Genomic DNA, 25,315 nt, shown 5'->3' on the forward strand with positions numbered 1-25,315 from the left:
TTTTTCCTCCACCTGGTGTTTCCTCCCATCCCTTTCCTCTTGATGCTGCCCCCTTCCCTCCCCCTACTCTACTAGGGCTGTGGCCAGATGAAGGCAGTCCCTGAGGGAGGGAAAGAGGAGAGTGAAGAAGAGACAGCACCTCTCAAAGCTGCAGTTTTCTTAGCTTCAAAACAAAGACAATAAGAAAAGGGACGTCTCAAGATCAAAGGAGGGGATGAAACAATATAGGAACACTCAGGAAACCAGGAAGTGGTGCGTTAGTACCGAGCGATAGCTAAAGGGTTATTGGGAGGCCTGCCCAAGCAGCCAGTCCCCAAGCCCCTTAATTCCGAGTCCCCAGTCCTCTTCCCCCTCAGACACAAGCCACCGCAGGGAAAAACAGGAGAGAAATAAAAAGGAGAGGATGGAAAGGGGGTCGATAAAGGAAAAGGAAGGAAGTGAAGTCCAGTGGGAGGTGAGAGACAGAAAGCATGTGGTTGGAGCCCCACGTCTCCGAAGAAGGAGGGAGAGGGTGACCTGGGATGCTCTCCCGTCCCCTGCCTTCCTAGGGGGGCTGCCCCCGTCCGGCCACAGCCCAGGCGGGGTGGGGGAAGGGCGGGGCGGCGCCGAGAAGAATGAATAATTGAGGTGGAGGGGAGGAGGAAGAAGAGGAGGAGGAGGAAGAGGGGGAGCCGGGAGCCGCCTGCACAGGGTCCTCCGCACTCCGCACCCCACCCCCTCCGCCGCCCGGAAGTCGCTCCCCGCCTCCTGCTCCGCCAACATGGCCGCGAAGTCGGATGGAGCGGCGGCCGCGGCCGCCCCGGGGCCGGAGGGGGCGGCCGGAGGAGCCCGGGGCAGTGCGGGCGGGCGCGGCGAGGCGGCGGAGGTGGCCGGGGGCCCGGCGGTGGTCGGCGCGGGAGGCCCGGGGCCGCGCTACGAGCTGCGGGACTGCTGCTGGGTGCTGTGCGCGCTGCTCGTGTTCTTCTCCGACGGCGCCACGGACCTGTGGCTGGCGGCCTCCTACTACCTGCAGGGTCAGCGCACCTACTTCGGCCTCACGTTGCTGTTCGTGCTCCTGCCCTCGCTTGTCGTGCAGCTGCTCAGCTTCCGCTGGTTCGTCTACGACTATACGGAGCCTGCGGGAGCCCCGGGACCCGCCGTCAGCACCAAGGACAGCGGCACCGGCGGCCCCGCCATCAGCACGAAGGACAGCGCCGCCGCCTTCAGGACCAAGGAAGGCAGCCACGAGCTGGGCCCCCGGCCCGCGCCCTCCTCGGCCAGCGCCTTCCGCCGCCGCTGCTGCCGCCTTTGCGTCTGGCTGCTGCAGACCCTCATCCACCTCCTGCAGCTCGGCCAGGTCTGGAGGTAGGAGAAGCTCAGGTGGAGGGAGCTGAGTCCGCTCCTGTCCTGACCTCCGCCCTGCCCCACCCCACTGCAGCTTTGATTTCTTCTCAATCAGCTCCTGCCTGATCTCTGCCCCCAAACCCTGACCAACCCTAGTGCCACCGTCTCTGATCTGGCCATAGAGAGGAGAGGGAATGGGGCAAGAAGGAAGAGAAAGAGAATCTCAGGGGTGTGTGAGTGACGAGAGGCTCATGGGGATAAGTGTGAAGCTTGGAAAAGGGCTACAGGGCTCCCTCCAGCCCAACCCACTCCTCTCTGTCGAGTGCTGAGCCCCAGTGTAGGAAATATCTCAGAAGTCTTTCCCTGCTCTCAATGATCCTCAGTTCAGAATTGCAGCTCATTCCCAGCCTCCTAGAAAGATACAGAATTTGGGCCAGCTAGATGAATATCCCGCCTAAACTTCTTGGACTTTTTGGGAAAGGGTATGCTGGCCCCAGCTGGGAAGCTCTCTGACTCCTTCTACTTCCTAACGACTTCTCAGCATCCTCCCCTTCCAACAGGGCCAAGGGGATTTGGAATCTTGAATCTGAGATTAGATGGCCAATAGCTGCCCTTTAATCCCAGGATGGCAAGGCAAAACTGAGGTTTTGTTCAAGCTGCCCACTTCCAGGCTTCTCCCTCTGCCATGACTGAGTGTGCCTGCTATACTAAGTTAATTGGAGAGAGGGGGAATTCTAAATCTAGGGCTCCTCTTGAATCCAAATTGCTCTAGTAGCTCAGGCTCTACTGTGGACTGACAGAATGAACTTGCTTTCTATGTGATCTTAGGCAAACCCCTCCTCCCTCCAAGCCCCAGTTTCCTCACCTGTGAGATGAGGGAGAATCTCTACTCTTCTCATCTCATTGGCTTACAATTGCTTTATTCTTAGCTGTGGGGATTGTCAGGTGAGAAGTTTGTGTGAGGGCCCTGCTGACTGTCACATATTTTAGGAATGTAATGGATTGCCATGATTAGAAAAGATGTGGGGAAAGCATGAAAAAAGTCACCCTAGAGATACAAAGCATGATTCTTGCTGTTATATTTATTCTGCTACTTGTCTGCCTAATTCAGAAGCCTCAGTTCTGGGCTGAGGGTTGGAAACAGGACTCCCAGGGTTTGTCCCAGCTGCTCACTTGCTGTGTCACCCTTGTTGTATTGTCTAATCTCTCTCTGCCTTGGTTTCCCCCTCTATGCCTTCCAAGATGATGTGTATATTCCACTTAGCTTGCCCTGGGGGAAAAAGGAGGTGGAGCTCTACCCACAAAAGGTGGGGTTATTATTATCAACTTGTCACACAAAAATATTCATGTCTACATCCAGGAATTTATCTGCATTTATCATATTGTGCCCGAGTGGACAGATGGTGAATGATATTTTTAGATTCTGAAATGGTAACTTCCTATTCTTGGTAGTCAAGCTTCATACCCCTTTCCCTTCAGAATAAAGTGGGCCAGCTGCCCCTTGACTCACTGGCTAATCCCCCCATTCAGAATCACTTACAAGAAACTAATACTTCTTTCTTGAACACAAACTGAGTTTCCCTCATATAGGGCAAAAAAATGACCACAGGTAGGGAGGCCCAGGAGAGTGGCTGGAATGTCTGAGGAACAACTGAGCCTGTGGTTTCTTGGATAAAATGGCTAGCTATTTCCATTTTTCTCCATATGTAAAGTGAGGGAGTTGGGGTGAGATGATTTTGCAAGAATAAGAAGCTAATGGCTCTTGGGTTGAATGTGGCCTATGGAGGTGTTTTGTGTGGCTTGTATAGTATTTTTAAAGCTTAGAGTTGTAGCTTCTCTTGAAAAGAGAAAGGATCTAGCAGTATCGGGCCTGTAACAATTTAGGCAGGGTACACAAGGGAACTTCAAAAAGTTTATGGAAAGACTCATATAATCTTTTGATTCCATTTTCCACAAACTTTTTGAAGTACCCTCATATGTGCTCCAATTTGTCCCCCTTTCCCTTTGGTCACATCTCAACCATTTTGCTTAGGCATCCACTTAGGCCTGAGAACCCTAATTTACAGTTCTATAACAATTATTTTATTAAGCACTCACTTCATGCCAAGCCTATTGTTGCCTTTTTACCTTCTTTATCTCCTGTGTCCTTCCTAATAATCCTGTCCGGTGGTTAGTATTATAATTCCTACTTGACAGGTGAGGGAATGGAGGCTCAGAGAGGGAGCATCCTTGCCCAAGGTCACACAGCTAGGGATTGAAAGAGCTGGGACTCAAGACTCCCTGCCTTCAAAGTCTGACTTCAATTTATTCACCTTGCAATTCTGTCACTAAAGTATCCCTCAAGCTCAAAGAATTATGAGTCTGAAGTTCCAAGATTCCAGGATAATAGAAAGTCAGGGCTTCTGTTGCACTGAGATAAGAATGTGAAAAGAGGGCAGGGAGTTGAACTATGTGGGTAAGGATAGGGCAACAGTGTGTATTGTAGGGAAAATGCTGGATGGGGATGGAGCGGGTGGTACAGGTAGGCACAGCCAAGAGACTTACAATTTCTTACTGGTTTGTAACCAGCTTGCTAGGTGACCTTGGGCAAGGCTCTTCCCATCTCTGGGCCTCAGTTTGCCTGCATGTGAAACAAGATTAGATTTGGTGACTTACTGCCTTTTCTGGAACTCTGACCCTGGGTCCATTACCAGAGCTAAAGCCTCTGGATCCTTATCCCAAAAGCTCTGGATTCTAAAATGGCTGAGGGCCTGGCTAAATGAGGGGAAATCCAGAGAAGGTATAAAGAAGCAGCCAGGGCTGGCATTCCTAGAAATGAAGCAATGCTGGCACAACATGTTTTCTTACCACATGAAATGTTCCCACAGATGTTCTGAATGGCAGGGCCTGGGATAATGAAAAAGGAGAAGTGTATCTGAGCCCTCTAGGGTCAAACCTGGGAAACTGGTCAATCATTCACCTCCTGATAGCTTGCCCCCAATTCTGAATAAAATAATTTTTAAAAAAATTTTCTTTAAAGGATGACTGGTAAGGGGATCTCAACCCTTGGCTTGGTGTTGTCAGCAACATGCTCAGCCAGTGAGCTAACCGGCCATCCCTATATAGGATCCGAACCTGTGGCCTTGGTGTTATTAGCATTGCACTCTCCCGAGTGAGCCACGGGCCGGCCCTCTGAATAAAATAATTTTAATTATAAAGATATTTTTCAACTTCTCAGGTTTGTACAATGCCAAATCAAAAGCTCAAATGCTTTGAGGAGCTAAGCAGGCAACACAAAGTGTGAGATAGATACACAGAGTGTCAGACAAGGGGACATTGTGGGTCAAATAGTGTCCTCGAGAAGAGGAAGATACTGCCCAGCCCCAGCTGACCATGCCATGAGAAATCAAAGACCCTGTATTGTCAAGTTTTGATTTCTCAAGAGAAATGGGAAATTGGGATTTTTATGTGAACTCTCCTAATTTTCAACTACTAATTAAGATTTTTAAAAATACTGTCAACCAAAGGAAAACATTTGTGTTTCTTTGTAACCTCTGGGCTAGCTATTCACAATTGATAATGTCCTTTCACACAGAAGAATGTATTATTATTTTAAACATAAAAAGAGGCTCTGAAGAGAATGAGGAGTGGAGGGAATTCACTGCAAAACTTCCATGTCCCAGCAGGCCCATGATGGTGTTCTAGGCACGTGACCTCATCTTACCCTGAAACCTTCCCTCTGGTGACTGTTGAGATATGCATTTATCAGATAAGAAAGTGAGGTTCAGAGAAGTCAAGTAAGTTTCCCAAGGTCACCCACTGAGGAAGTGGGGGAGAGGTGAGGTGCCAACCCAGCTTTGTCCAACTCCCAAGCACGGCTCCGTCCCTGCCACCACATACTGGCTACGCTGGGGGAACCCAGAGCAATGTGTCCATGCAGAGACAGATTGAATGTCTGAAAGAGCAAACAGACCCTTTGGTGGGGCATGAGGTTGGCTGTGAGCTGGACACCAACCAGCCTGTATCTTCACCCCCCCACCACCCCCTTGACTCTCTGAGCTGTTAAGCCACTCAGGGCTGTTAAGCCAATTAGAGCCCTAACCCCGTGTACTCTGACCCTGTGGGCAGCAGAGCAGTAAGCCATGAATCCTGATTTCCCTAATCTCGAACTCACGAGGCCCCGGCTTGGACCGGATAAGCATGGTTTGCTAAGCCAATTAGTGGGAGACAACTTGGCATGGGATTCCTTCCAGCCTGTTATGATCTGGGGACCCCAAAATGGGAAGGGAGGGAAGCAGTTGGGCTTTGGGAGTCCTCCCTGTAATACCCCCTCTATATCTAGGCCCCAGCACTGCTCCCTCTGCCTCCTAACAAGCCCTGTACTCCAGAGAATTTCTGAAATGAATTAGAGACCTGCGGGGCGTGAAGATCAGGTTCTGGGTCTCCCCTTCGGGAAGCTATATTCTTGCTATAATGATTAAGAGCATGAACTCTGGATTCAAATGTCCTCAGTTCAAATCCTAACTTCCCTACTACTTCTTACATGTGAACTTAACAAGCCACATAATCTCTCATCCCTTGTAAACTAGGACCATAATTGTATCCACCCTCCTCATGGGTTGTTTCGAGGTTTTATGAGATGATATGTATCAAGGATTAGCAAGGGGCTTGTCTTTTGTTAAGTATTCAGAAACTGTTGGAAATGATTAGTGCCATCAGCCTGGGCTTTGTTCACTGAGCACGTGGCCAGTGACGGGGCAGGAGGGCAACGGAGCCTTGAAGGCCCCTAAAGCCATAGGGACACAGCAGCCATTCATTTAATCTGCAGTCATTTATTCAGCAGTTATTTATGGAGCACCTGTTGTATACCAGGCACTTTTTAAGAGCTGGAATAGAGTGGTGAACAAGACAAAGTTCTTGCCCTTTTGGAGCTCAGTAGTCTAATGGGGGAGACCAATAAACAGCAAATAAAATGTAATATAATACATATTATATATAATATAAAACGTAATGGATCAGATGGTAGTAAATGTTATGAAAAAAATGAAACGGGGCAGGGGACTATTGAATTCCAGGGAGGAGGGTGTGGCTCTTTGGAATAAGGTGGTCAGGGCAGGCCTTCTGAGGAGGTGGCACATGAGCAGAGGGCTGAATGAGGTGGGGATGAGCTGTGTGGAGGTCTTGGGAAGGGTGTTGTAGATGAAGGGAAGAAGCAGAGCAAGGAGAAGGCCCATGGCAGAAGCAGAGCTAGTGGCAAGTGTAGGAGACGACAGTGGACAGATCTGTAGGGGCCAGATTGTGTAGGGCCTCCCTGGCTGGCAAGGACTTGGGCTTTTACTCTGCAGGAAATGGGGAGCCCAGGAGAATTGCACCAGAGAAAGACCAGGGTCTTGACTAATGTTTTGTAATTTCCACTCTGGATGCAGGATGGAAAATAGACTGGAGGGAGGCCTGGGTAAGCCTGGAGACCCAGGAGGTTGCTAAGAAGATCCAGACTGGAATGGGGTGAATCAGGGTCATAACAGTGGGAGCAGGGATCTGCTTCAGGCTGAGCTGACAGAATTGTTTTCCTTCTTTCATCTTCAATTTCCCCACTGGGGTCAAATTGTTAATGGTTCAGAACCCACTCTCTGGAATCAGTCACATCCTGTGTCTGCCACTTTCTGTGATTTTGGACAAGTGGCATAAATTGTCTGTGCCTTGATCTTCTCATCCGCAAAATGGCCATTCTAATAATAGTACCAGTGGCTTGAGGGAGTAGTAAATTAAATAATATCTGTATGGTGTTTAGCACAGTGCCTGAACACAGGAAGTGTTCAGCAGTGACCATTAGACATTATCGTTCGTATTACTATTTATGAAACATGTCAGATTCCAACAGGTTGGATTCCATAGTGGTTTTCAAACTGTGTTTTACAGCCCTCTCACCAGCATTTCAACCTGAGTATCTCTGAGATTTTTTCTTGATATGTTGGTTACATGTCTAAGATTTTAGTTTGAATAATCAGTCCGACAGCTGAATCATGTTTACAACTCCCTGAACTTGGTGACCATCCACGAAGTTCCTCCCTGCTCTGACTTTGCAGGGTTGTTCCAAGCGGGCCTCACCACCCACCTCCTGGGAAACCCCTCTCCAGGATGCCCTCCACTCCCACCGCCCTCCTCTCCCTGCCCATAAGGCTGCAACTGGCCATTAGAGCTGCTCCTTCCTGATAGACACTGTGGCGGCAGTTGGGCCCAGTGTCCCCTGTTTGATCTATAAAGACCACACAGGAGAAGCCCTGGGGAGTGGGAGGGGAGACGGCTGCCAGGAAATGGCTTTGAACCCAGCAGCTGGGGTGAAATTCTCTGGGGAGAGGAGGAAGGATGGTTGGGATCCACTCTGGCTTCTCCATTCACCACCCTGCCTTTGTTAGGGCGTCCAAATTCCTCCCCTGGGAAATCCTATCAGCCTCCTGTTGTCATTCCCCCTCCAAGTCCAATCCCTCCACCTGCAGTCAGAGTGATGATTCTAAAGCTCGGGTCTGACTCTGGCACTCTGGAGCCAGAGGGCAGCCTTGATTCCCCTCTGCCCCTGGAGCAAGTCCAGGCGCTTTGGCCTGGCCTCAAGGCACTTCACCTCCTGCCCTTTTGTCTCTGTTCTACCCCCATGGTGACCCACTGCCCTCCTCCCCACCCAAAAGCAAGCCCCAATCTTCTTTCATGCCTGCAATCCCTCCTCAGCAACACCCTTTCCCATTCTCCTCCCAGTGAGATTCCACAAAGCCTTCAAAACCCAGCTCAAAAGCCACCTCATCTAGAAGCTTTCCCTGATCAAAGCCAACACAGGTCACCCTCTGCCCCTCAGACCCCACCTCCCACTCCCTCAACCAGGCAAAAGTAGTTGTTTTTTTTTTTATCTAAGATGGGGATTGCTTGGCTATTTTGTTTGTTTATAAAAGAGACATACATATGCTCTTGTTGAAACCTAATGCAGTAGAGAAAAGGTGTAAAGAAAGACTCCCTTTTGCTCATTATCTCTGGGAGTGGAGGGGTGGGGTTAGGGAGACTTCCACTCACTAATTAGATATTTCTTGTATTGTTTGAAATTTTTACCTCTGGTGTTTAATAAACCAAGAAATATGGGACTGGCCAGCTAGCTCAGTTGGTTAGAGCACAGTGTTATATCACCAAGGTCAAAGGTTCAGATCCCTGTACTATCCAGCCACCAAAAAAAAAAAAAAAAAAAGAAAGAAAGAAAAGAAAAGAAAAAGAAGTACATGTATACATTCACCTGTTTTTAAAAAGTCAGATATTACTAAAAATTTTAGTTACCATTTATTAAGACTTAGATTAGATCATTCATCTTCGTGACAATCTTGCCAAGTAAGGAGTGTGGTGACAAAGAGTAAGAACTGTAGAGCCAAACCCTGGCTCCGCTACTTGGGCAAGCCATTTAACCTCTCTGGGGCTCAGCTTCCTCATCTGGGAAATGGGGATAATAACAGCGTCTATCCGAATGGCCATTGTAAAAGCTTATTGAATTAATATGCAGAATATGCTTCACACAGTACTCAGCACATAGTGTGCTCAGTTAGTGTTAGCTAGCATTATTTGCCCCATTTTACAGATGTGGAGATTGAGGCACAGAGAGGAATGGCCTCCCAGTGAGTAAGTAGCAAAGCCAGGGTCTGAAGCCATGCAGTCAGGCTCCCAAGCCCACATGCATAACCAGCATGCTATATTGCCTTCTGCTAGTTAAGTGTATTCTTACAAAACAGTCTTCCCCATCAGCATTGTTTTGAGAAGCAGAACAAAAGAACCAGAAAAGTGTTTTTAAATTTTATTTTAACATACGGTGCTCACTGCTAACATTCTGGGCTCTTCCTCTTGGATCCCCCCACCCCACCCCCAGCCTCAGGCACGGTAACTCATTCCTCTTCTCCCCACAGCCCTGGTCACATTCTGTTGTAACCCTCTGCCCACCTGGCTGGTTTTCCCACTGGATCACAAGCCCCTGGACAGTTGAGGCCTTGTCCCTTCTTCTCTCTGTCCCTCATGGTGACTGGCCCAGAGCAGACCCTCTGTTACTGCTGATGTCCTTGCACTCAGCCAGCTCTGATGAGGTCCATAGCAGGTTCTTGGAACATGAAGTCTGTTGAAGCAGGCTTTGGGTCTCGGCTGATGTGGGGGTGCTAAGGCAGGGTGGGAGCCCTCTGCACTGAGGTCTATTAGGCCCACAGCTGCAGCCTTCCAAACTGTCAGTGGTCTAAGGCTAAGGACAGTGCAGAAGATGTAATAGGAACAGGGGTCCCAGGAGGATACAGATGTGGCTGACTTAGGAGATAGAGGGAGCAGAGTTTCTTATACAAAGTAGGTGTCCAATAAATGTTGGTGTGAACACCCCCTTTTTTTTTGTAGCTGGCTGGTATGGGGATCCAAGCCTGTGACCTTGGTGTTTATAAGGCTGTACGCTAACCAACTGAGCTAACTGGCCAGCCCTTGAATAGAATCTTTGAAATCAGAATCTTGGGCAAGTCATTTCACTGCCTGGGTCAGTTATTACATCTGTAAAGTCCAGTTGAGGGCTTGAGAATTCTGGCTGAGTTTTCCCCAGACTTGGACGAGAAAGCAGAGTAGCTGAGAGCTCGGGGCACTAGTGCAGGTCAAGGTGCCATGCCTTCCAAGCTGCGTGACCCTGGACAAATTGTTTCAGTAGCCAGAGCTTCTGTCCCATCTGTGAAATGGGGACAGTGATACTATCCACAGCTTAAAGTTCTTATAATGAAGTCTTGAGATCATATAAATGCACAGGGCTTGTCACATAGGGTATGCCCGGAAAACACTTACTACTATTATGGCTGTTATTATTGGCCCCAGTGGCAGCCCATTCTACTTGCTCAGTAACAACATAGGGGGTGGGAGAGGGGCATTAGGGGTCCTAACTCTCAATAACCCTCACCCAATGACCCCCTAAGGAGGAAGGAGACTTGTTCTGTGGCTCTAGAGATAGTGTGAGGACAAATGGCAGCCCAAGATTAAAAGGAGGCAGAGTCTTTTGAATAGAAGCAAGAACACCCTGTCAATCAAGCTGCCCAGAAACAAAGAGAGCTGTTCCCAAGAGCGTGAACTCCATATCACTGGAGGTATGCAACGAAGTGGCCAGCTATAGCAGAGATGTTGTAGCAGCGACTCCTGCTTCAGTTTGGAGGGTCAACTAGATGATCTCTAAAGCCCCTTACAGTTTTAAGAGCCTAGGGCTCTAACTTCAGGGCTTTATGATGCTCAGTTCCATGATCCTTAACTGCCAGACCACAGGTTGCAAATCCATGGCCCATGGTTGAATCCAGCCTGAGGGTATGTTGGTTTGGCCCGTATGGTATTTTTCTCCTACTTTTTTTTTTTTTTTTTTGGCAGCTGGCCAGTATGGGGATCTGAACCCTTGACCTTGGTGTTATCAGTACCATGCTCTAACCAAGCGAGCTAACTGGCCAGCCCTCTCCTACTTTTTAATAAAACTATTTATTACAGAATTTTAAAAACATATACAAAAGTACAGAGAATTGGATAATGATCCGCTGTGCATCATCACTGCACTTCACTCCCAGCCAACCTTGTTTTGTCTAGGACAGCACCATCCAATGGAACTTTCTGTAATAATGGAAATATTCTATATCCGCACTATCCAGTACAGTAGCCACTAGCCACACATGGCTGCTGAGCACTTGAAATGTGGCTAGTGTGACCAAGAAACTGAATTTTAAGCTTTATTTAATTTTAATTAATTTAAATTTAAAGAACCAGATGTGGTTAGAATTGGACATGTAGGTGTTGGAGAGCATAGGTCCAGACCCCACCCTATTTCCTTTCCTTCCATATTATTTTGAAGCAAATCTCAGACATTATATCATTGCATTCCTAAATATTTCCATACATCTCTTAAAAAATAGACTTTTAAAAACATAACTAAAATATGTAATACTGCTATCACACCTACAAAAAGGAATAATAATTTCTTAAAAATTCATATGGTGTTTCTTTAATTACTTGTCAACATTTCCAAATTGGGATTTTTTTTTTCTTTTTGCATTAATTTCTTAATTTTTAGCTATTCTTTTTTTTTTTTTTAAAGATGACCGGTAAGGGGATCTTAACCCTTGACTTGGTGTTGTGAGCACCACACTCAGCCAGTGAGCGAACCGGCCATCCCTATATGGGATCCGAACCCGGGGCCTTGGTGTTCTCAGCACCGCACTCTCCCGAGTGAGCCATGGGCCGGCCCAATTTTTAGCTATTCTTGAAAAATTAAAACTCCAGCCATGCTAGGCTCACTTTCTCCCAGGGCAGCAATTGGCTGGAGCTGACAGAGGCTGCTTCTTTGGACAGGGCACCCCTCTATAGTTTTCCAGAGACCCTCAGAATGGTACCAGCTCAGCCCCTCTGAGCACTGGCATTTGAGACCCTGACTATCATGTAGAATCTCACACCACACTAGGAACAGATAGAAGTGATGCTTTATCCCTGCCTTGATCTCTGGGTACCTGCAGGTGCCATCAAGAGACTGGAATCTACCACCTCCCCAACTGGCTCCTGACATCTCAACGCCAATTAAGGATACCAAGGAAAGAGAGCAAAGGGGAACAAAAGGCTTTGGGCTTGAGTACAAAGTCCTGGTTTTAGTCTCTGCTCTTTACCCATTTTACCAACCCATTTCACAAATGGGGAAGCTGAGTTCCAGAGAAGGGATGAGAGCTGGCTGTATTCATACAGTGAGGGCTGTGAGAAGCTAGAACCTGGTCCCAAATGCCTGGCTGGAGAGAGGCTGCCTGCTTCTCTGCTGGGCAAAAAGAGGGACACTGTCTGAGAGCTGATGGGGGTGAGTGGGATGGGAGAGGGTCTCAGCTTCTCAGCCAGAGCCTAAAATTAGTGGATAGGAAATGTTTGGCCTCAACCCAGCAAAAGAAAAAAAAAGAGGTGCTGTGTAGGGGGCTGCTGAGGAGGAGGGAAACAGCCCAGCTCCCAGCACCACATGAAATGGGAGCCAAACGTGTAAAATCACATTCTTTACTGACATTTATGACTCATTTGGCTGCCAACCTCAGGAAGGTCCTATTTTGCATTCTTGCAAGAGAATTCTTGCAGCCTTAAGGGGTAGGCAGGTGGGGAGAGAGTCTCAGGGCCATCCCCCCCAAAACTTCTTGGGCCACACTCAGGTGAGGTAGCTGCATAGCTGGGGGCCCAATGTTTCCTGGAGAACCCACAGACCAGGGGCCTGGCTCAGCTTGATCCATGCCCTATGGTGAAATGGGGGAGTTGGTCAACCCTGTTTTGAGATTGAACTCTGATGCTTTCTGCCTGTTTGACCTTGGGCTAGTCCCATCTAAATGTCTCTGGAATCCTTCTGTCTGGGCCATCCTTACCTCTCACCTGGCAACTGGTCTCCCATTTTCCACCTTTGTCCCCCTGCAATCTGTTCTCCATAGCCAGGATGCTCCCTCTAAAATGCAGAAGGGGTGTCTCATCCTGTCACTCCGTTTAAAACCTTCCGGTGGCTCCCCATCACTCTTAAGACAAAGACAAAACCCTTCACCATGACCCACCTCCTCCCTCACTTCCTCCCCCTCCTTCTTTGAGCTACAGCCATTCTGACCACCTACTGCCCAGGATCTTTGCTGATGTTGTTTCCTCTGCCAGAAACTCCCTTCCCTCCCTCCTTCACCTGGTTAATTCATGTGCCTGCTTCAGATCATGGCCAGTAATCACCTCCTCCAGAAAGCTTTCCCAGGATGCCACCCCTTCCCAAGCTGGGCCCCACCCTTCTCCAGTAGCAGTGCCATCCTCAGTGCTGGAGTGTGGAACCCTGTTTGGAGCATGTCTGGAACCCATGGAATGTGTCTGTCGTTATGTGTTTATGTGATGATTTGTTCATGTCCCCATTAGGCTGAATTGCTAACCGATGGGCTGCGTCTGTCTTGCTCGCCATTGTGTCCACCACAGTTGCTGGCTCATTGTAGGTACTAAGAAATGCTTGGTGAATAAATGTCCAATGAACCTTCCCTTTTCTGAGACTCGGTTTCCCCATCTGGAAAATGGGGATCATATCCATGAACCTCACAGGGCTGCATTGAAGACTTTAGCAAAACACATATAGAAGGCATTTAATGAGTGGTAGTTATTTTCTGGGGGGTGGGCAGAGACCCCAAAGGAAACCTGCCCTGTGAACTTGCATCACAGGGACTTCTCTGACCCTCTGTCTTCTGGGGACAGACTCAGTGAGCACCAGGGAAAGCCAGCCCAGGAGTGGGCCTCAGCTGTGCCAAAAACTAGACTGGAAACCACAAAGCTTCCTTATTCTGTATGGGTCCTCTGATTCAAACAGCTCCTTCAAATCTCCCATTGATCAAGTGCTCAGCACTGGGCCGGGCATTTTATACATGTTACCACTTTCTGATTTCACAGCTACCCTGTGAGGTGGGCATTGAGCCAATGGGTTCAGAGAAGGGAAGCGGCCTGCCCCAGGCTACACAGACAGGAGGTAGCGGAGCGAGGATCCGAGCCCAGGCCTCCCCAACTCCCTGGCCTGGGTTCTTCCCTTCTGCACTCAGCCACCTTTACTTAGGAAGCTTATAAAGTACATTCATTCACTCAAGAAATAAATATGCACTGAGTATGGGGTACAATAGCAGAGGACAAGATAGACTTGGTCCCTGCTCTCATGGAGCTTACAGTCTCGTAGGGGGAGAGGGCAGACAATAAATACATAAGCAAGAAAATTAAATCATTTTGGGTTGTGATATGTGTCATTTAGAAAACAGGACAACATGAAAGAAAGTGACAAAAGGGTTGGGAAAGGAGTGGGGTTTGGGAAGGCCTCTCTGACGAAGTGACCCTGAGCTGAGATGGGAAGAATGGGGGTTTGCCAGGCAATAGTAAATAACTTCCAGGCAGAGGCCTGAGGCTGGACTGAGCTTGGTGTGTTCAGGAAGCACAAGACTGGCATAGGTGGAGAGCAGGAAGAGGAGGGGGAGGGAGATGAGGTCTTCCAGGTGGACAAAAGGCTGGATCATACTGGGCCTCAAAGGTTAGGGTGAGGACTTTATTCTAAGAGTGGTGGGGAGTGGCCTGGCCTGGTCTGGCCTGGGGGTTTACAAGATCCCTTAGGTTGGGGTGTGACGAAGAAGCTCTAAGAGGGCAAGGATGGGGGCAAGGAGACCAGACCGGGGTCTGCTGGGTATAGTGGCTTGGACCAGGGTGGTGACACCGGAGTGGAGAAAACTGCTTGGGTTCCTGACAGATGTTGCCTTCATGTCATCACAATGGGATGGGTGGGGAGGGGACCTGATGAGAACTCTTGGGGTAGGCAAGAATCAATTACTTTACAGAGGAGGACTGAGACCCACAGAGGGGCTGGACCTTCCCAGAATCACCTAGGTCTCCTGACTCTCTGCCTACTATTGCTGCCCCTCCCCCAGTTTTCTCTAAGCCCACATAGCCCCAAGTGAAGCTTTTAGGCCCATCATGTCCAACCAGGGTCCTCCCAGGCAGCCATCCTGCACACTCTCCATGCACCTGAAGCTGCCACTGTAGGCAGCGGGAGTGATAGGGAGATAGAATGAGAATGAGACTTGTTCATGTCTCCTGTCCCTTCTCTGGCTCAGGGTCCATGGCAAGCCATGGCTGAGTCCTAGGTCTGGCACTAGCTTGCTATGTGACTTTAGACAAGTCCCAATCCCTTCCTGAGTCTCAGTTTTCTCATCTGTCAAATAAGGATAATAATAGTACCCATCTCAAAGATTCGTTGTGAGGAATGGACAGGTTAATATGTCAAAAAGGCTCTGCAGCCTGTCATACAGCTGGCACTTAATAAATGTGAGCTGTTATCATTATTGTTAACCCCTGCAGGGCAGTAACAGGCTCAGCGCCTTCCCCACAGCCCTGCCTCTCCTACCTCTGCCCTCTGCCTCCCCCACCACACCCTGTTCACCTGCAGGGGTCTGCAGGGCCTGGCCAGCGCTGGAGACTGGAGAGCCAGAGCCGGGGGTGGTTCCTGGATGGAGAGGGAGCGGGGGAGCCGCTGGAAGCCACTGTGTTTGGGGCTCAGAGCTGTGAGGGGGTGCGGAGAGGGGCGAGAACACACACTCGGAAACGCTGAGACCGACAGATGGAGGAGCCGAGGATGTGAGAGACGCAGACAGACAGAGAGAGACCCTGAGTCAGGGAGAGGAGGAGCAGGCAGTGGAGGACAGCCGGAAAAGTGGCAGTCACGCTGAGCCATGAGCTGAGCAGCAAACCGGCAGACGGACCAAGTGGCCGAGGGACTGAAAGACACAGACAGAAGAGCAGACCCAGGATGAATGGGGACAGACAGGCTGTCCCGGCATCCAAGGGACAGATAGACTGAAGTTCCCAGCCTCTAAGGACAGACAGGCTAACCCAAGATCCCAGAGTCAGACTCACAAATAGACATAGTATCTGAGAGACAGTTTGACCCGTAGTCCAAGGGACACACAAGTGGACTGGCCCAGGATCCCAGGTGAGACTGACTGACAGACAAATACACTGACTGACAGTAACGGAGGAACAGATAAAGAGGCTGACACTGCCTTCAAGGGACGCATACGACAGACAGGCTGGTCTGAGCCATAAACAGACAGACAGAGGCAATGACCCAGGAGCTGAGGTCAGACAAAGTGATGCACACACGTTTGGGCCCAGGTGTGACTGTCTGAATGGACTGAGACCCAGGCCAGAAACTCTGACCTAGTACCAGAGTCTCAGGTTGACTCAGGAACAAAGAACAGGAGAGAGGCTGACCCAGATGCTGGGCCCAGAAGCTTCCTGGCTTCTCAAGAACATGGAATCCCCTTGTCCTTCTCCTTTCCTTCTGCCCATTAGAGAGGAGCCCCTGAACTTTGTGGGGTGCTGGGAGGTTCGTGGGTCATAAGAGGCAACTAGGCCTGGGGAGCCCCCATCCCTTTCTTGGCACTGCTGCTGCTGTTAGAGGTGATGGGGTCCAGAAGAGACAATTTTCTGGATCTTTGAGCAGAAGGATTTCACACCCTGACTGCTGGCTTCTCCCCTCCTCTCTAGGCTTGGCTTTTTGGCTCCAACCCCACCCCCAACAATATACACTTATCTGAGCTTCTCATTTTTCCCCGGACGTGCTACTTAATCTAGCACAAGACTGGGAGTCAGTAAATTAGATCCAAAATAGACTTCTGAGAGCCTCTATTTCCTCATTTGTAAAATGGGGGTGGCAGAAATTGCCTGTTAGGTTAACAGCACTACTGTGGTGCCTGGCTCACACCAGGCCTCAGGCAGTTTCGGTCTGAGAGCTGTTAGAGGAGGGGAGGCCTAACCAGGCTGGAGGGGCATCAGGGAAGCCTTCCTGGAGGAGGAAGGATAGAAATGAGTCAACAAGGTCAGGAGGAGCCTGCCAGGTGTCCTAGCTCTATGCAAACTCAAGCAAAGAAGCCCCAGGTCCCTCTAAGGTCAGGAGGGAGACACACACAAGCACTCACATTTTTTCATTCAACAAATATTTATTTTTTTTATTATTATTTTTTTTTAAAAGATGACCAGTAAGGGGATCTTAACCCTTGACTTGGTGTTGTCAGCACCACACTCTCCCAAGTGAGCCAACCGGCCATCCCTATGTGGGATCCGAACCTGTGCCCTTGGTGTTATCAGCACCGCACTCTCCCGAGTGAGCCACAGGCCGGCTCTCAACAACTATTTACTGAGTGTCTACTACATGCACTGATGCTGGCAACACAGTGATGACCAAGACAGACAAGGTCCCTGCCCTCATGGAGCCACAGTAGTAGAATAGAAAATAAATGCATAGAAAATTAAATAAGGTTATTTAAACAGTGTATGTTAAGAAGAAAATAAGACAGGGTGCTGTGATAGACTGGCGATTTGTCGAGGGTGGAAGTGCCAATGTGGGATGGGTGGCCAGGGAGGATCTGGGGAAGGGTGTTCCAGGCAGAGCAAGCAGCAACTGTAAAGGTCCTGGGTCAGGAACTAGTTTGGCTGGATTCGAGGAACTACTAGTGCATCTGGAGTGTGGGGATCCAACGGGACAGTGGTTTCAGCTGAGGTGAGAGAAACAGGCAGGGCCAGATGGTTTAGGGCTGGCAAGACATGGGGAGAAGCTTGGGTTTTAATCCAAGTGTGATGGGAGGCCCTTAGAAGGTTTTGCCAAGGGGAATGACATGATCTGTCAGGTTTTAAAAATATCTCCCTGGTTGCCATGTGGAGAATGGACTGTGGGAGTTGGGGGCAGGAGTGGATGCAAGGAGCCCACAGAGAAGTCTGTGTGTTTGTCCGGGCAAGAGATGACGGTGGTCTGCACCAGGTGGTGGCACTGGAGAGAGGGACACTGAGGATGCATTTGGAGAAAGGCAGATGTGTACCTCTTATCCCCAAGTCTGGATTCCTTTCTCTGAGATGTCCTTCTCTGTGGGGAGTATTAGTCCCATTTGTGGTAAAGATCAGGTTCTTTCTTCCTTTTCAAATAGAGTGGGATGTGGAATAGGGTGGGCTTCCTAGAGGAGGTTTCAAGAGAAGTTGCTCAGTTTTTCAGAAGCCAGAAGCCTCCACCCAGTGTATGCTCCCCCCTCTCTATGTGCATATTCCTCTACAGTTTATAGATTATTTTCAAATCCACCACCACATTTAATGCTCACAACACAGAAGAAAATAAGGCTCAGAGAAACAGAGAGACTACCCAAGACCACACAGCAGGTCTAGGACAGGGCTGAGAAGCAAACCCATAAGCCCAATGTATTGTCATCTTGCTTTTCTGATCCTTATCCCAGTGGCTATGACATAAGCAGGATGGCAAGTGCCAGCCCCATTTTAGGGAAGGGGAAACTGAGGCCCAGGGAAATTGGGTTGCATGTCCTGGTCAGGACTGTTATGGGCCCCACATATATCAAGCATATTAAAATGCAGCCACATCAGATATCAAATGTAAATTATATATGACCAGATAAAAGCCAAATTGAGGTTGACTGGCTGACATCATGTTCTGTTTTGCAGACATTTAATTAAACATTTATTAATAATTTTGATTCTGCAGTTTTTCCCTGTGTTTTGGAGACAATTTTTTTTTCAGGCCTCAAACATTTTCCTAAGCCCATGAAAATCTCGCAGGCCCTTGGCAGCGAGCATTTAGTGCTGCCTGGAAGGATCAGCCACAGTTTTGGTCCTGCTGCCAAAAGGGGCAGAGAGAGGCAGAACCCGGGCCTTTCATCCCCAACTGCACTGCGGTCTTTCCACGCTCGCCGCTGACCCCACGTTCCTGGAATTCAGAGGCCTCCTTCCCCACTCCTTCCCAAAGTAGCCCTGAGCTATGTGAGCCCTTTGTCTGTGGTTAGCTGGGAGCTGGCAGAGGAGGGGGCAGGAGTGGGGGGGGGGGAGGGCAGACAGCCTGTCAGGTGGTGATGGATGCTGGCCGGGGGCCGGGGCCTCCCTCATGCTGACCCGGGCCCGGAAACAGATGGTCTTCCAGCCTGAGAGAAACTTCCAGGGTGTCACCCTCCCCCAACTCCCCAGTCCCCTTCACATTAGACCAGCTGGTCTCTCCTTCCTGTTCAAAGCTAGAGCCGCGGGAATGGAGTGGGGGTGGGTGGGACATGGGGGCAGGGAATTGTGGCCTGTGTTCTGAGCCCCTAGAAGTTCTGTGGGTCATCTTGGTCTCTCCCCTAGCCCCCCGCCTCTGCCCACCTCCGGTTCTGCTCTCTGCCCCACCTCTCTCCCCTGCCATAGTTCAGCCCTGTCATTTCAGGCCTGGACCAAACCCCAGCCTCTCCTGGCTTTCCTCCAAGCCAGCCTCCAGAGCAAGCTTTCTAAGCTACCGAGCTGATCACATCACCCCTGATTCTTGGATGGAATTCAGATTTAGAGTAAAATCTGAACTCTTCCATCCAGAATTTGATGCCCTTCACAAGGCTAGTCTTTGTATGTCCCTGCCCATTAAAATTCTCCTGTCCAGGCCGGGCAAACCATTTTCCACTTCCCTAAAAGGCCATGTTGTCTCAGGCCTCTGTGCTTTTGCATCAGCTGATTCTTCCACCTAGAATGCCCTTCAACCTCTTGTGTGCCTTCAAACCAATGCTTTAAAATTAAGATCAGCTGTTTCTTCCTCCAGGAAGACTTCACTGGCCCCCTCCCCCAGGTAAAGCTATTCTTCTCTTCTCTGGGTTCCAAAGCATCCAGTAGCATCTATTTTTATCTTGTCTCTCTCATGGGACTGTGAGCTACAAAAGGGCACAAAGCCTGGCACAGAGTGAGTGGTCAAAATACACTTGCTACAAGAGTAAATGATCCTGGCTGCAGGGGTCCCTATGTGGGGCATAGGCAGGAGCCCTGAGAATGGAAGATACAGGGAGATGAATTTCTGCTCTTCTTAGAAGAAACACAATCCAGCCCTGGAGATGCTCTGAAGCTGAGGGCCCTGCCTCAGGAGGTAGGGACTCCCTGTCCTGGGAAGAGTGTGATTAGTGGTTGACAACACACTGGGCTGGAAACTGCTGAGGGGATTCCAGCAGTGGATGGGAGAGTTGGACTGAGGGGCCTTTGCCATTCCCAAGTCAGCTTCCTAGGGAACAGCCTCCTTCCCCATCCTGGCTGCTAATCCTGTCATGTATCATATTGAGGGTATGTCTACACCATCAACTGGTGTGTGGACGATGGGGAGGAGGGCCTTAAATGGAATGTTCCTGGCAACATATGGGGGGTAGTTTGGCTTTAAGAATATTAGCTCTGAAAGACTCTCCAGACATCAAGCCCATCCCTCTCATTGGCAGATGGAGAAACTGAGGCCCACAGAGGGCCACACAGCTGCTAAGACCAGGATGTTTATTTGGCAAAACTCTGGGTATCAGCTGGTCCCAAATTCCAGGGAGCACTGCAGTTTCTCCCTTGGGCTGGCAGCACATAGTGAATAGAGTTGGTCCCCAAACAATGTCCCAGAAATGCCAGCACTTCATATCTGGGAGTAGATTCCCAAATCCCTGGTTCCCCAATTTTGGATTCAGGCAATAGGGTCATTGAATCTGTATTGGGATTCCCCACTGGTTTCCTGGGGGAATGGGTAGGGGTGGGGAGTATTATGATTTCAGCAAAGGGCATGCCTGCCCCATGAATCAGAGAGTTTGGAGGGCTGAGGAGGGGCGGAGTCTGTGGTTGGAACAGCCAGGGCAAGGAACCAGGGCAGAGAGGAGAAATCAGACTCAGAGATCTGCGTTGACAAGGTCCCACACGAGCACTGCATTTTACAGTGTGCAAAGTATCTTTCCATCCATTTAATCCTCACAGCCACTTTGGAGAGATTAACTAGGGCTCAAAGAGGGTCTTGCTCACACAGTAAATTAGAAGCAAAGTCAGGAATTGAACTCAGGACTTTTAGAATTCCTCCCATACTCCTTACAGGTTTACCAGAGTCCCATTCAATTCAACAAACTTGCAATCATGCACGCATTCATTTATTCATTCAGCCCACGTGGATTGAGCATCTACTGTGTGCTAAGAACTGAACTGAAGGTGTGTCCGTTAGCGAGCTGACCTAGTCATTCTTGGAGTGTTCACAGTCTGGGGGACATGCATGCATAACCAGGCAGTTACACTGGTTGTAACATATACTGGGTTAGATGGAAGCCTGGAAGAGGTCTCTACCGAGGTGGTAAGTGGTCAGCAAAAGCTTTCTGGAAGAAGTCGTGTTTAAAAGCTGAGCCTTGGAAGAAAAGCAAGAGTTATCCAGGTTTGAGACTGGGGGACAGGGCAGGGCGTTCCAGGCAGAAGGAACAGTAGGTGCAAAAGCTCAGCAGTGAGAGAGGACATTGAGAGCTCTGGAATCTGTGACCTATGGAAAGTAGCTGGAGCCATGAAATTTTGGGGGAGAAGTGGCACCAAAGGGAGCAGCAACATCTCAAATGCCAGGGGAAAATGTCTACGATCATCTTCCTTATGCCCTGTGGTGAGAAGGGGACACTCAGAGGTGAGGTTGGGGAACAGGCCAGGAAGCTGCTGGTGGCAACAGAACTGGGGCTGGCACCAGGACTCTCCCTGAAGGAACCTATGTCCAGTTAGCCTAACAGACTGTGGCCTGAGGCCAGACTGAATGGGTTTGAATCCTGGTTCCATTGCTTCCTAGCTGTGTAACCTTCGATATAGGACATACCTCTCTGGGTCTCAATTTCCTCATCTATAAATGGGGATGATAATAGGGCTATTGTAAGCTCAGGGAACCCTCAGGTGCCAGTAACCCCGCATAGAAAGCAGGCCCCAACACGTTCTAGGAGAGATGGCGGTGATAACGCTGCGTGAAGTGCTTACTGTGTGCCAGTACCTTAAGCTAATGAGCCCATTCAAGGCCCCCCAACGACAGCCCCATAAGGTGATTCTTTCAATACGCCCCTTTTACAGCTGAGGAAACAGGCTCAGAGCAGTGAGTGACTCGTCCCCTGCGCTTGCTGGGTGGCTCAGGGAGGGTGGCATGGGGCGAGCGAGCGGATCGAGTGCGCAGGGGTCTAAGCACCGCGTCCCTCCCGCAGGTATCTGCGCGCCCTGTACCTGGGGCTGCAGAGCCGCTGGCGAGGGGAGAGGCTGCGGCGCCACTACTACTGGCGGATGCTGTTCGAGAGCGCCGACGTGAGCATGCTGCGCCTGCTGGAGACCTTCCTGCGCAGCGCGCCGCAGCTCGTGCTGCAGCTCAGCCTGCTGGTGCACCGCGGCGGCGAGCCCGACCTGCTGCCCGGTGAGCCCCGCCCCTCGCCCTGCGCGCCCGGGGACCGCCCCTCCCGCCCCGGGCCACTCAGTCAGGGTTTAGGGAGGCCCGCCCCTTCTACCCTCACCGCTCTCCAGGCCTCTCGAGCCTGCCAGGTCCCCTGCGATGGGCCACTTACCCCCAGAGTTAGCAGAGACCTGGCCCCTCCACTCAGGCCGCCAGGACCCTCCCCCACTTCCTTCCCCACTGCCAGAGCAGACCAGACCCTCTTACTGCCAAATCTAAAGAGGCCCCATCAACACACCTCGGACCCTCTGGGGAATCCCCTGCCCCCTTCGTTCCCCAAACTGTCCTGATCCCAGCCTGCATCTCCCAGGGCTTCAGAGCCTCACAGACCAGCCAAGTCATCAGTTTCCAAAGAACTGTCCATCTACCCCGTCACTGGGGGTCCTGGGGACCCCTCCCAGGCTTAGTCCTGGTCCCCATCCCCTCCTCCCCTCTGCAGGCCCTGTTCATCCCCCACCTTGTCCTTCCATAACTGACGGACTAAGCCATGCCCCTCAATGTCAAAGAAAAACCATATCCCATGTCCCTGGAGTGTCCCATGCTTTCTCCACCCAGTCCTGCCCAACCCACTCTTAGGGTCCCAGAAGACTCTATCACCACCCTTCAGGGCCCCTGGGGACCAGAATACTTGGTCCCAGTCACAGGTCTTCCCACCTCGGGTCTTCTCCCTACCCCCACCCTTCCGCTCTGCTCAGCTCTAGAGATCCTGCTCCACAACCAGCCTCCTCCTGGTGGCCAACATCTTCTAATGGTTCCCTCCTGGCTCCTCCATGTCCTAATCATGACCCCCTGTTCACCTCCTCTTCCACTCCCAGAGTCCTGGACCCTAATTTTCCACCCACCCACCAAGACCCCTGAACCCTAATAGCCCCATACTAGAGTTGTAGATTTGATCCTTGTGGAGGTCAAAATCACCCATCTTGCATCTCCCTTTATGCTCCCACCCCCATAGAAGTACCCCCTTCACCCCACCTCATCACTGATCTTGAAGACCCCCCACCCAGACCCTCCCTACACCCCTACTGAACCATAGACCCTTCCGTCCTCAGAACCCAGCTCCTGACCCAGAACCCTCTCCCTCTCCCCAGACCCCAACCCAGACCCACCCCTAACCCAGCCCCCCCCACCCCCCGCCCTGTCTCCACAGCCCTCTCCACCTCCGCCTCCCTCCTGTCCCTGGCCTGGACGCTGGCCTCCTACCAGAAGGTGCTGCGGGACTCTCGGGACGACAAACGGCCCCTGTCCTACAAGGGCGCTGTGGCCCAGGTGCTATGGCACCTGTTCACCATCGCAGCCCGCAGTCTGGCCTTCGCGCTCTTTGCCAGTGTCTATAAGCTCTACTTTGGCATCTTCATTGTGGCTCACTGGTGCGTCATGACCTTCTGGGTCATCCAGGGGGAGACGGACTTCTGCATGTCCAAGTGGGAGGAGATCATCTACAACATGGTGGTGGGCATCATCTACATCTTCTGCTGGTTCAACGTCAAGGAGGGCCGCAGCCGCCGCCGCATGACCCTCTACTACTGCATCGTCCTGCTGGAGAATGCTGCGCTCACCGGCTTCTGGTACTCCAGCCGCAACTTCTCAACTGACTTCCGCTCCCTCATCCTGGTCTGCGTGGTGGCCTCCAGCTTTGCACTGGGCATATTCTTCATGTGTGTCTACTACTGTCTCCTGCACCCCAACGGGCCCATGCTGGGTCCCCAGGCACCTGGTTGCATCTGCCCCCAGTCCCCAGGGCCCTGTGGCCCACCATTCGACGCTGTCACAAGTCCCCCAAGGTCCCTGCCCAGGACTACAGGCGCTGAGCGGGATGGGGCCTCAGTGGGGGGTGAGCGTGCAGGGACCCCCACGCCACCTGTCTTCCAGGTGCGGCCTGGCGTGCCTCCCACACCAGTGGCCCGTACCTTGCGGACAGAGGGGCCTGTCATTCGGATTGATTTGCCTCGTAAGAAGTACCCAGCGTGGGATGCCCATTTTATTGACCGCCGGCTGCGGAAGACCATTCTGGCACTGGAGTACTCCTCACCTGCCACACCCCGGTTGCAGTACCGGAGCGTGGGGGCCTCCCAGGAGCTGCTGGAGTATGAGACCACTGTGTAGGCCACAGGCTCCCCCCAAAAAGGGGTGGGCTTGGCTGAGCCCACATAGACCATAGTGTTGAGCCTGGAGTTTCAGGGCCACTAGGCTACGGGGGAGTGGATCTGTTGGTCCAAGGGTAGAGTGGCCCCACCATTAGCTTCTTTTAGGAGAGTGGGCAGCCTTGTGGAGGCCCCACCCCTAGGTCCCATTTTCAGCCTGTGGCCTGTTCTCTAAATTCCCCTGAACCAGGGCCCAGGGAATCAACTGGTGCTACACTCCCCGTGAGCCACCCCGCTTTCATGGGGCCTCCATACCATGTCTGGTGGGGAGGGCCCACACCCTCTCCCCTGCCTGGCATTGTCCACATGTCATCCCTGATGGACCCGCCAGAGAAAGGGCACTGTCTGGGGCCCATGACCTAGACCCTATGCTCCTCAGGGGGTGTGGGGAGTGGGCTGCTTCTGTGGTGGGAGGACATCTCTGAGAAGGATGGTGGACGTTGTGGAAGATGTGGCTGAGGGTGGAGCATCCTGTGGGCAAGGTTGGCACAGTTCCTGTAGAATCTGAGGCCTGGATCTGGGGCAAGAGGGAATCAGAGGGAGTTGGGGTGGGGGGTGTTGAGGGGGGTGTTGGCTGACAGTGCTGGAGATGGACAGGAGAAAAAACCCTAAGGGGTCCAGGCTGGCAGAAGCATGAAGGGGTGGAAGACTCGGGGGAGAGATGCCCTCTATCCAGAGCATACAGAATAAGGAGAGTGAACTCCTCAGGAGACAAGCTTTGTTGTGGGCTCGGTTGTGGATGAAGTTCCAGACACCTCAGGTGAAATGTCTCAAGGAGCCATTCTTTGTTCTAGATGAGCATCTGGAACATTTCTTCTAGATGAAGGTCTTGAACACAGCAGATAAAATAGGAAGATACTCTGGGCTTATAGATGACATTCTTGCACATTCAGCAGAGGAAATGTTCTAGAGACATGCTTAGTTCTAGAACATGTCACTGATAAAATGTCTTAGGGAGTCACTCTGATCTGTGTTCTGTTATGAAGGGTGAGGGTGCTGGAGGCCTGCCGCTCTGCTGTGGGAGATTCTAGTTCCTGCTGGGGGGGGCGGGGCTCTAGAACCCTGTGCGAATGGAATATTCTAGAAATGAGTG

General features: G+C 50.9%; 1 protein-coding gene across 1 annotated transcript; it reads left to right on the forward strand.

Moving 5' to 3' along the window:
* Positions 1 to 760: 760 nt before the first annotated feature.
* On the forward strand, positions 761 to 24,735 carry XKR7 (XK related 7). The gene is made up of 3 exons (XM_063114714.1): positions 761 to 1,344; positions 21,843 to 22,045; positions 23,229 to 24,735. The coding sequence occupies exons 1-3, from the start codon at positions 761 to 763 to the stop codon at positions 24,182 to 24,184; spliced, it is 1,743 nt and encodes a 580-aa protein (XP_062970784.1). The 3' UTR covers positions 24,185 to 24,735.
* Positions 24,736 to 25,315: the final 580 nt, after the last annotated feature.

Source organism: Cynocephalus volans, chromosome 1 (assembly GCF_027409185.1).
Source record: "Cynocephalus volans isolate mCynVol1 chromosome 1, mCynVol1.pri, whole genome shotgun sequence".
NCBI lineage: Eukaryota > Metazoa > Chordata > Mammalia > Dermoptera > Cynocephalidae > Cynocephalus > Cynocephalus volans.

What these genes read in the sequence shown, in the direction of transcription:
- XKR7 (XM_063114714.1), top strand. Translation starts at nt 761, where the DNA reads ATGGCCGCGAAGTCGGATGGAGCGGCGGCCGCGGCCGCCCCGGGGCCG. An exon ending in CAGCTCGGCCAGGTCTGGAG is followed by an intron (nt 1,345 to 21,842) that starts GTAGGAGAAGCT and finishes TCCCTCCCGCAG; the next exon opens with GTATCTGCGCGCCCTGTACC. An exon ending in CGAGCCCGACCTGCTGCCCG is followed by an intron (nt 22,046 to 23,228) that starts GTGAGCCCCGCC and finishes CTGTCTCCACAG; the next exon opens with CCCTCTCCACCTCCGCCTCC.